The 12,318-nt window shown below is 48.1% G+C and overlaps 1 protein-coding gene across 2 annotated transcripts in view; it reads right to left on the bottom strand.

Moving 5' to 3' along the window:
- The window catches only part of CEP135 (centrosomal protein 135), a 392,705-nt gene that overhangs the window by 78,928 nt on the left and 301,459 nt on the right, over nucleotides 1-12,318 (bottom strand). For both annotated transcript variants that reach the window (XM_063920894.1, XM_063920895.1), the window contains exon 20: nucleotides 1,700-1,810. In XM_063920894.1, coding sequence (XP_063776964.1) covers nucleotides 1,700-1,810 — 111 coding nt within the window. The remainder of the gene's footprint in view (nucleotides 1-1,699; nucleotides 1,811-12,318) is intronic.

The raw sequence follows: 12,318 nt of genomic DNA, 5'->3' as shown, positions 1-12,318 counted from the left end.
CCACGTGATGTCAATCTCAAAGGTTTTAAAAGCCCAGACTCATCTGACCTTGCTCCAACAATCAGCACCATGGGTTCCTCTAAGCAGTTGTGTAGAACACTGAAACTGAGAATAGTTGACGCTCACAAAGCAGGAGAAGGCTATAAGAAGATAAAGCGTTTTCAGATGCCCATATCCTCTGTTCGGAATGTAATTAAGAAATGGCAGTCATCAGGAACAGTGGAAGTTCCTGGAAGACCAAGAAAAATATCAGACAGAACAGCTCGCAGGGCTTGGGATTTGGGGGCACATAAAGCCTCCGTTTTACCCTTATTAACCATCATTGTCACTGTTGCAAAGGAAGTTATTCTTTGTAATTGGACCTCCTCATCGCCCCCATTTTTGAATGCAGTAAAATCTTTATTACATAAAACCATATAATATAACCGCAAATATATTTTTCCTGCATTGGAGACGAGGTTGGCTTCCTTCAATAAAAAAATGGGGTGCTCCTGTTGACTCCCTCGACTCCTCCACACAAGATAACATACTCAAGGTGTTTGAAACTACCTCTTGGTACTTGTGCTGTAATTTGCCCTAAGTTAATGTACTTTTATTTTTATGAACAAGTATGTCCTTTAAAATACTGACATTTGATCCACGCACTTCGGCCTAACCCCTTATTGTTATTCCCTCCCTACCCTTCCCCATTCCTTTATCTTCTCTTTCTTATTTTGTATTTTTCTCTTGTTGGTATTATGTATGTCCGATATATGAAGGCTTTTGCAATGTACTGTTTGTTTCATGTCCTATGTCGCTTGTTCCAATTATGCAATTGACTGGCTCAATATTGCCTTCAAGGTCACCTAGCAGGTGCGCAGGCGTATTTATTGCTCATTGACACATCAGCTAATTATTTCACTTGTGACTCTGTGAGGAGACCTGGAAAACGTGAACTGTCGAGCCCTTGAGGACAGAGTTTGGGAAACACTGCTCTATACCTTAACCAAAAGTTTTGCCTTCACATGCGATGAGAGTGTAACTCTCCCAGCTCTGCATCCAGACTTCCAAAGATAGTGAATAATATATCCATCCAGGGAGTAGTACAGGTTGAGTCTCCCTTATCCAAAATGCTTGGGACCAGAGGTATTTTGGATATGGGATTTTTCCGTATTTTGGAATAATTGCATACCATAATGAGATATCATGGTGATAGGACCTAAATCTAAGCACAGAATACAATTATGTTTCATATACACCTTATACACACAGTCTGAAGGTCATTTAATACAATATTTTTTTATAACTTTGTGCATTAAACAAAGTGTGTGTACATTCACACAATTCATTTATGTTTCATATACACCTTATACACACAGTCTGAAGGTCATTAACTTTGTGCATTAAACAAAGTTTGTGTACATTGAGCCATCAAAAAACAAAGGTTTCACTATCTCACTCTCACTCAAAAAAGTCCGTATTTCGGAATATTCCGTATTTCGAAATATTTGGATATGGGATACTCAACCTGTATACGAAATGTACCAGCGATGCACTGTTTGTCTCACACACACAGACTGAGAATGCGTCGATGTATGTTAGCTGATCTATCATACCTTATTATAATTTTTGTTGTTTGATTTTGTATATTGCTCAGCACAGTAATTAAAAAACAAAAGTGACAAAGTTCTCAAAAAGGGCAAAAAACAAACACACTCACCTTGGCAGCCATTAACTTTTCAATTCTAGCAACTTCTGATATGTAACTATGAACTCTTTGTTTTAATTCTTCTTTTTCATGCATTGCAGTTTCTAATTCCAGGGTAACAGTCTAGAAAGAAAAAAATATACCACTTTGTATAAGTGTGTGCGTGTGTGAGGTATAAGTGAGGCATCTTAACCCCAGTATCATGTGTTGCATCATGGATTGTGAAATTGCGTCCCAAATAAAGTGAAACTGTAAATCATTGCGTAACATAAATTGGTTGAGGTTTTTTTTTTTATTCAACATTAATATACATATGAACATCCACTCCAAAACTGCCCTCATAACCACACCATCAACCAAAGAACTCTATTATTTTTGTTATTGGCAGCCAAACTTAATTGAAGGAATAAGCGTTTTCTGTCCGATATGCCTGTCAGTGCTCCGTCTGTAGCGCGTCGGTACTCACCATGGCACTGTGCGGCTGCAACCTGATGGGGGTGCCAGTCCTTAGAAACCGGGTTTGTTTCTGGTGGGCTCACGGTGTGGCGGTGTCTCCGGGGGTGCTGAAATCCTGCGGCGATCCTGCCATCTCCGGTCCCTAAGCGCTGCCATATTGGAGTCCATAAGCTGACTGCTGAACTACCAATGGAAATAGGTCTTTGCTCAGCCGACAGCCTCCTCCAGTCCCAGCCTTGCCCAAGGTATAAATAGGATTTTAAATACCCACCGGTAAATCCTTTTTTCGTAAGGGATACTGAGGTTCACTTAGTACGATAGGGTATAGATGGGGTCCTAAGGAGCCGGTGCACTTTAAATTTCTTCAACTGGGTGTGCTGGCTCCTCCCCTCTATGCCCCTTCCCACAGACAGTTATAGGTAAAATAGTGCCCGAAGAAGAATGGACATACTTGAGAAGGAACATAACAACAAAGAGTGGTGAGATTCACACACCAGCACACCACAACACAAACTGACCAGCAATGGCTGGCAACCAAACAGCAACAGCTGAACAGGTAAACTTATATATAAGAAACAACCTGCAGAAAAGTCAACGCACTGAGGCAGGCACCCAGTATCCCTTATGGACTATGAGAAAAGGATTTACCAGTAGGTACTTAAAATCCTATATTCTCTAGCATCCATAGGGGATACCGGGGTTCACTTAGTATGCTGGGGACGTCCCAAAGCTTCCAGAGCGGGCGGGAACGTGCAGAGACGTCTGCAGCACCGCCTGACCAAACTGGGTATCCTCTTTGGCCAGGGTATCAAACTTGTAGAACTTCACAAAGGTGTACTTCCCCGACCAGGTAGCAGCTCGGCACAGTTGCAAGGCCGAGACTCCACGAGCAGCTGCCCAGGAAGACCCCACTGATCTTGTAGAGTGGGCCTTCAGAGATTGTGGAATCAGTAAGGCTGCCGACACATAGGCCTGTTGGATAGTTAACTTAAGCCAATGAGCAATGGACTGTTTAGAAGCTGCACAACCCTTTTTCTGTGCATCATATAGCACAAACAGGGAATCAGTCTTTCTGATCCGAGCCGTCCTCTAAACATAGATCTTCAAGGCTCGCACAGCATCCAAAGCCTCCGGAGGAGCAGAAGAGCCAGACCTAGATGGAACCACAATAGGTTGGTTTAAATGGAATGCAGAGACAACCTTCGGCAGGAACTGCTGCAGAGTCCTGAGCTCTGCTCTGCCTTCGTAAAAGACCAAGTAAGGACTTTTACACGATAAAGCCCCCAATTCTGAGACACGTCTAGCAGAAGCCTGGGCCAATAACATTACCGTCTTCCATGAAAGTAAAAGTCAAGTACCTTACATCAGTGGTTCAAACCAGGAGGATTGTAGAAAATCCAAAACCACATTCAAATCCCAGGGTGCCGTTGGTGGCACAAAGGGAGGCTGTATGTGGAGCCAACTTCTTATGGAAGAAAACAGAGAGGGCTGAAATCTAGACCTTAAAAGGAGCCCAGACGTAAGCCTATATCCACACCAGTCTGCAGGAAAAGTAAGAAATGTCCCAGGCTGAATTCCACAGTAGGATATTTGCGCTCCTCGCACCAAGAGACATATCGTTTCCAGATATGAGGACAGTGTTTTGAAGTCACAGGCTTCCTAGCCTGAACCATAGATGCAATAACCTTTTCGGAAAGGCCTTTGTGAGCTAGTATGTTCCGCTCAACTTCCATCCCGTCAAACGAAGTCGCCGTAAGTCCGGGTAGACGACTGGTACTTGTTGAAGAAGATCTCTTCTCATTGGCAGAGGACAACGATCTTCGATGGACATGTCCAGAAGATCCGCGTACCATACCCTTCAAGGCCAACCTGGGGCAATCAGAATTGCCTGGACTCTTAGATTCCTGATTCGATTTAGCACCCTCGGGAGCAGAGGAATCGGAGGAAACAGGTAGACCAGCCGGTAAGGACAAGGCTTCGTCAGTGCATCTACTGCCCGCGCCCGAGGGTCCCTGGTTCTCGAACAATACCATGGAAGCTTCTTGTTGAGTCGAGATGCCATCATGTCTATCTGTGGACAGCCCCACAGATTGATGATCTGTTGAAACACCTGCTGGTGTAGGCACCACTCCCCCGGGTGGAGATCGTGACGACTCAGGAAGTCCGCCTCCCAGTTGTCCATCCCCAGAATGAAGATGGCAGACAATGCTCTTGCATTTTTTCCACTCAGAGGAGTATCCTTGACACCTCTTGCATGCAGGCTCTACTTTTTTGTCCCTCCTTGACGATTGATATAAGAAACGGCGGCGGCGTTGTCCGACTGAACCTGAACAGCTCCATCCCGAAGCAGAAGAGAGGCCTGAAGTTCCAGAATGTTGATCGGAAGTAGGGTTTCATGGGCTGACCACCTGCCATGGAACTGAGTCCCTTGGGTGACAGCTCCCCATCCCTCAGACATGCATCTGTCGTGAGAAGGACAAAATCCTGAATCCCAAAACTCCAACCTTCCAGTAGGTTTGATGACTGTAGCCACCACAGGAGGGAAATCCTGGCCTGAGGTGATAACCGTATGATCCAATGTATCTATAGATATGATCCGGACCACTTGCTTAGGAGATCCAATTGAAATGTTCTGGCATGGAACCTTCCGTACTGGATCACCTCGTATGAGGACACCATATTTCCAAACAATTGTATGCAAAGATGGATGAAAATAAGAGTCGGCCGTAGGACCGCTCTGACCATTTCCTGAAGCAGCCTTGCTTTGCCCTCTGGGAGGAATACTTTCTGAGCTACTGGTTCCAGAAACATTCCCAGGAACAGGAGCCACTGAGTAGGCTACAGGTGGGACTCCTGCAAATTGAGAATCTACCCATGTTGTGACAGAAGCTGAATAGTGCGGTCTACACTGAGCAATAGAAGCTCCCGGGATATCGCTTTTATCAAGAGATCGTCCAGGTAAGGGACTATGTTTACCCCCTGGACTCGGAGCTGGAACATCATTTCCGCCATTACCTTCGTGAAGACCCTCGGAGCTGTGGACAGTCCAAAGGGTACCGCCTGGAACTGGTAGTGATCGTTCAGCAGGGAAAACCGCAGGTAAGCCTGGTGAGGTGCCCAAATTGGAATATGGAGATAAGTGTCCTCTATATCCAGCAAGACCATAAACTCCTGTTCTTTCAGACCCGCAATCACTGCCCGCAAGGATTCCATCTTGAACTTGAAAACCCTTAGGTAAGGGTTCAAGGATTTTAGATTCAAAATGGGCGTTACCGAACCATTCGGTTTCGGTACCACAAACAGGTTGGAGTAGTAACCCTTTCCTTGTTGTGGTAGTGGAACTGGCACAATGACTTGGGACTGGACCAACTTTTTGATGGCCTGTTGCAGCGTAACTCGTGAATCCTCCAAAACTGGTAAGCATAATTTAAAAAATCGTTGGGGAGGAGCACCGTCGAACTCCAGCTTGTAGCCCTAAGAAATTAGGCCTCTTACTCAGGCATCCTGGCAGGAGCTTTCCCAGACTCGGCTAAAGTCGAGTTCCCGCCTCGAGATCCCCTCGGGCTGGGGAGGCACCATCATGCTAAGGGCCTTAGTGGAAGCTGAACTGGTGCTCTGTTCCTGAGAACCTGCGGTGGCTGGTTTTCTTGTCCTACCTCTGGTGCCTCTCGTCGCAGAGGAGACGCCTCTGGCTCTTGATCTGAACCTGGCAGATCGAAAAGACTGGGTAGACGGCCCCGGGTAGGGACGCCTGGCTGGCAGGGCCCGTAGGATTTTCCAGCAGTAACCTTCGAAATCCATGTATCCAACTCAACCCCGAAGAACCAATCCCCTGAAAACAGAAGAGACTCCAAACTGCGCTTGGACTCTGCGTCCGCTATCCTCTGATGCAGCCACAAAGCTCTGCGCACCGACACTGCCATACCAGTGGTCCTAGCATTAATATTGCCTATATTCTTGAGAGAGTCACACAGGACGCGTGCAGTGTCTTGAATGTGTTTTAGGAGAGTCACCGCAGTGACCAGGGACATATCCCTCGAGAGGCCCTCCTGAATTTGAGTAGCACACGTATGAATCGCATGCGTCATCCAGCAACCCGCTATGACCGGTCTTTGTGACATACCAGTCGCTGTGTAAATAGACGTCAGCGTAGTCTCTATTTTCCTATCCCCAGGGTCCTTTATGGTTAAGGAGCCCAGAGCTGGTAGTACCGCCTTTTTAGATAGGCGAGAGAATGATACGTCTACGGCGGGCGCTCTTCCCAGATTTTCCTGCTTCAGGAGCAAAAGGGAAAGTGTGCAAAAAATAAGAATTTACTCACCGGTAATTCTACTTCTCGTAGTCCGTAGTGGATGCTGGGAACTCCGTAAGGACCATGGGGAATAGCGGGCTCCGAAGGAGGCTGGGCACTCTAGAAAGATCTTAGACTACCTGGTGTGCACTGGCTCCTCCCACTATGACCCTCCTCCAAGCCTCGGTTAGGATACTGTGCCCGGACGAGCGTACACAATAAGGAAGGATTTTGAATCCCGGGTAAGACTCATACCAGCCACACCAATCACACCGTACAACTCGTGATATGAAACCCAGTTAACAGTATGAAACAACAGAGCCTCTCAACAGATGGCTCAACAATAACCCGATTTAGTTAACAGTAACTATGTACAAGTATTGCAGATAAACCGCACTTGGGATGGGCGCCCAGCATCCACTACGGACTACGAGAAATAGAATTACCGGTGAGTAAATTCTTATTTTCTCTGACGTCCTAGTGGATGCTGGGAACTCCGTAAGGACCATGGGGATTATACCAAAGCTCCCAAACGGGCGGGAGAGTGCTGATGACTCTGCAACACCGAATGAGAGAACTCCAGGTCCTCCTCAGCCAGGGTATCAAATTTATAGAATTTTGCAAATGTGTTTGCCCCTGACCAAGTAGCAGCTCGGCAAAGTTGTAAAGCCGAGACCCCTCGGGCAGCCGCCCATGATGAGCCCACCTTCCTTGTGGAATGGGCATTGACAGATTTTGGCTGTGGCAGGCCTGCCACAGAATGTGCAAGCTGAATTGTATTACAAATCCAACGAGCAATAGTCTGCTTAGAAGCAGGAGCACCCAGCTTGTTGGGTGCATATAGGATAAACAGCGAGTCAGATTTTCTGACTCTAGCCGTTCTGGAAACATATATTTTCAGTGCCCTGACAACGTCTAGCAACTTGGAGTCCTCCAAGTCCCTAGTAGCCGCAGGCACCACAATAGGCTGGTTCAGGTGAAACGCTGACACCACCTTTGGGAGAAACTGGGGACGAGTCCTCAATTCTGCCCTATCCATATGGAAAATCAGATAAGGGCTTTTACAGGACAAAGCCGCCAATTCTGATACTCGCCTGGCAGAAGCCAAGGCCAATAACATAACCACCTTCCACGTGAGATATTTCAGATCCACGGTTTTTAGTGGTTCAAACCAATGTGATTTTAAGAAACTCAACACCACGTTGAGATCCCAAGGTGCCACAGGGGGCACAAACGGGGGCTGAATATGCAGCACTCCTTTAACAAATGTCTGAACTTCAGGTACTGAAGCTAGTTCTTTTTGAAAGAAAATCGACAGAGCCGAGATCTGTACCTTAATGGAGCCCAGTTTTAGGCCCATATTTACTCCTGCTTGCAGGAAATGCAGAAATCGACCTAGTTGAAATTCCTCCGTTGGGGCCTTTTCGGCCTCACACCATGCAACATACTTCCGCCATATGCGGTGATAATGAGTTGCTGTGACCTCTTTCCTGGCTTTAATAAGCGTAGGAATGACTTCCTCCGGAATGCCCTTTTCCTTCAGGATCCGGCGTTCAACCGCCATGCCGTCAAACGCAGCCGCGGTAAGTCTTGGAACAGACAGGGCCCCTGCTGTAGCAGGTCTTGTCTGAGCGGCAGAGACCACGGGTCCTCTGAGATCATCTCTTGAAGTTCCGGGTACCACGCTCTTCTTGGCCAATCCGGAACCACGAGAATTGTGTTTACTCCTCGCTTTCTTATTATTCTCAATACCTTTGGTATGAGAGGTAGAGGAGGGAACACAAACTGACCGGTACACCCACGGTGTCACTAGAGCGTCCACAGCTATCGCCTGAGGGTCTCTTGACCTGGCGCAATACCTCTCTAGTTTTTTGTTTAGGCGGGACGCCATCATGTCCACCTGTGGACGACCCCATTGATTTACAATCATTTGGAAGACTTCTGGATGAAGTCCCCACTCTCCCGGGTGGAGGTCGTGCCTGCTGAGAAAGTCTGCTTCCCAGTTGTCCACTCCCGGGATGAACACTGCTGACAGTGCTAGTACATGATTCTCCGCCCATCGGAGAATCCTTGTGGCTTCTGCCATTGCCATCCTGCTTCTTGTGCCGCCCTGTCGATTTACATGGGCGACTGCCGTGATGTTGTCTGACTGGATCAGCACCGGCTGGTGTAGGAGCAGTGATTTTGCTTGACTTAGGGCATTGTAAATGGCCCTTAGTTCAAGAATATTTATGTGAAGGGCAGTCTCCTGACTTGACCATAGTCCTTGGAAGTTTCTTCCCTTTGTGACTGCCCCCCAGCCTCGTAGGCTGGCATCCGTGGTCACCAGGACCCAGTCCTGTATGCCGAATCTGCGGCCCTCCAGAAGATGAGCACTCTGCAGCCACCACAGAAGAGACACCCTGGTTCTTGGGGACAGGGTTATCAAGCGATGCATCTGAAGATGCGATCCGGACCACTTGTCCAACAGGTCCCACTGAAAAATTCTGGCATGGAACCTGCCGAATGGAATTGCTTCGTAAGAAGCTACCATCTTTCCCAGGACCCGCGTGCAGTGATGCACCGATACCTGTTTTGGTTTTAGGAGGTCTCTGACTTTTCGAAGGAGTATCATCATTTCCGCCATAACCTTGGTAAATACCCTCGGTGCCGTGGAGAGTCCAAACGGCAGCGTCTGGAATTGGTAATGGCAATCCTGTACCACAAATCTGAGGTACTCCTGGTGAGGATGGTAAATGGGGACATGCAGGTAAGCATCCTTGATGTCCAGGGATACCATGTAATCGCCCTCGTCCAGGCTTGCAATAACCGCCCTGAGCGATTCCATCTTGAACTTGAATTTTTTTATGTATGTGTTCAAGGATTTCAAATTTAAAATGGGTCTCACCGAACCGTCCGGTTTCGGCACCACAATAGTGTGGAATAGTAACCCCGGCCTTGTTGAAGTAGGGGTACCCTGATTATCACCTGCTGGGAATACAGCTTGTGAATCGCTGCTAGCACCGCCTCCCTGTCTGAGGGAGCAATCGGCAAGGCAGATTTTAGGAACCGGTGGGGTGGAGCCGCCTCGAATTCCAGCTTGTATCCCTGAGATACTATTTGAAGGATCCAGGGATCCACCTGTGAGCGAGCCCACTGATCGCTGAAATTCATGAGGCGGGCCCCCACCGTACCTGGCTCCGCCTGTGGAGCCCCACCGTCATGCGGCGGACTTGGAAGAGGAAGCGGGGGAGGACTTTTGTTCCTGGGAACCTGCTGTTTGCTGCAGCCTTTTTCCCCTACCTCTGCCTCTAGACAGAAAAGACCCTCCTTTTCCCCGCTTGTTTTTCTGGGTCCGAAAGGACTGAACCTGATAAAATGGCGCCTTCTTAGGCTGTGAGGGGACATGGGGTAAAAATGCTGACTTCCCAGACGTTGCTGTGGAAACTAGGTCGGAGAGACCATCCCCACATAATTCCTCCCCTTTATAAGGCAAAACTTCCATGTGCCTTTTGGAATCTGCATCTCCAGTCCACTGGCGAGTCCATAAGCATCTCCTAGCAGAGATGGATAATGCACTTACTTTAGATGCCAGCCGGCAGATTTCCCTCTGTGCATCTCTCATGTATAAGACTGAGTCTTTGATATGGTCAATTGTTAGCAGAATCGTGTCTCTGTCTAATGTGTCAATATTTTCTGACCGTTTATCTGACCACGCAGCGGCAGCACTGCACATCCATGCTGACGCAATAGCTGGTCTAAGTATAATGCCTGAGTGTGTATATACAGACTTCAGGATCGCCTCCTGCTTTCTATCAGCAGGTTCCTTAAGGGCGGCCGTATCCGGAGACGGTAGTGCCACCTTTTTAGACAAACGTGTGAGCGCTTTATCCACCCTAGGGGGTGTTTCCCAACGTAACCTATCCTCTGGCGGGAAAGGGAACGCCATTAGTATCTTCTTAGGAATTACCAATTTCTTATCAGGGGAAGCCCACGCTTCTTCACACACTTCATTTAATTCATCTGACGGGGGAAAAACTACAGGTAGTTTTTTCTCCCCAAACATAATACCCTTTTTTGTGGTACCTGGATGTAAATCAGAAATATTTAACACCTCTTTCATTGCCTCAATCATGCAGTGAATGGCCTTAACGGGCATTAAATTTGACTCATCGTCGTCGACACTGGTGTCAGTATCCGTGTCGACATCTACTTGTGCCATCTGAGATAGCGGGCGTTTCAGAGCCCCTGATGACTTTTGAGACACCTGGACAGGCACGAGCTGAAGACTCGGCTGTCCCACAGTCGGCATGTCGTCAAATTTTTTATGTAAGGAGTCTATACGTGCACTCATTTCCTGCCATAAACTCATCCACTCAGGTGTCTGCCCCCCAGGGGGTGACATCCCTGCTAAAGGCATCTGCTCCCCCTCCACGTCATTATCCTCCTCAAACATGTCGACACAGCCGTACCGACACACTCCACACACACAGGGAATGCTCAAACAGAGGACAGGACCCACAAAAAGCCCTTTGGGGGGACAGAGTAAGAGTATGCCAGCACACACCAGAGCGCTATATATATACAGGGACTAACTGAGTTATGTCCCTAATAGCTGCTTTTCAATAAAATATATATACTGCAAAATTTAATGCCCCCCCTCTCTTTTCCCTCTTACTGGTACTGTAGATTGCAGGGAAGAGCCAGGGAGCTTCCTTCCAGCAGGAGCTGTGAGGGAAAAATGGCGCCAGTGTGCTGAGGAGATAGGCTCCGCCCCTTTTTTGCGGCCTATTCTCCCGCTTTTTATGGAATTCTGGCAGGGGTATTTACCTCATATATAGCCCCTGGGGCTATATATTGAGGTATTTTAGCCAGCCAAGGTGTTTTTATTGCTGCCTCAGGGCGCCCCCCCCCCAGCGCCCTGCACCCTCAGTGACCGGAGTGTGAAGTGTGTGAGAGGAGCAATGGCGCACAGCTGCAGTGCTGTGCGCTACCTTGGTGAAGACAGAGTCTTCATGCCGCCGATTTTCCGGACCATCTTCTTGCTTCTGGCTCTGTAATGGGGACGGCGGCGCGGCTCCGGGACCGAACATCAAGGCTGGGCCTGCGGTCGATCCCTCTGGAGCTAATGGTGTCCAGTAGCCTAAGAAGCCCAATCCGGCTGCAAGCAGGCGAGTTCGCTTCTTCTCCCCTTAGTCCCTCGCTGCAGTGAGCCTGTTGCCAGCAGGTCTCACTGAAAATAAAATAAAAATCTAAGACTATTACTTTCTAAGAGCTCAGGAGAGCCCCTGGTGTGCATCCAACCTCGGCCGGGCACGAAATCTAACTGAGGCTTGGAGGAGGGTCATAGTGGGAGGAGCCAGTGCACACCAGGTAGTCTAAGATCTTTCTAGAGTGCCCAGCCTCCTTCGGAGCCCGCTATTCCCCATGGTCCTTACGGAGTTCCCAGCATCCACTAGGACGTCAGAGAAATCATTTTGTGACTTGGTAATTCTTATCTGGTTTTTTCCAGGCTAACTTAAACAGGTCATCCAGTTCTGCAGAATCAGGAAAGGTGACACTGCATCCTCTAGAGGAAGTTTTAACACGTCCCGTATAGCAAGTTTGAGGGGCTCAATACCCTGTGCAGAAGGGGAATCCCCAGTAACAGGATCCAATTCCACCCCCTCTTCCTGTATCTCCTCATCGGATTCTGAGAGTAAAGCAGGTAACCCACGTTTTAGTGGTCCTGATATAGAGAGGGGGGCTGTTTATCATCTGCCCTTGCAGCAAGGTCTGCAACAGCCTGCTGCAGTTGTGTCTTTTGAGTATTAGCAGTGAGCTGAGATGACATAACTGACATCATGGATTTTATGGCACCTAGCCAGGAAGGGATGCGGTCAAGATGCCGCCGGCCAGGAATCCC

The sequence above is a fragment of the Pseudophryne corroboree genome, chromosome 1 (assembly GCF_028390025.1).
Source record: "Pseudophryne corroboree isolate aPseCor3 chromosome 1, aPseCor3.hap2, whole genome shotgun sequence".
NCBI lineage: Eukaryota > Metazoa > Chordata > Amphibia > Anura > Myobatrachidae > Pseudophryne > Pseudophryne corroboree.
Note: the sequence above shows the minus strand (reverse complement) of the source record. Positions and strands in the feature narration are given on the sequence as shown.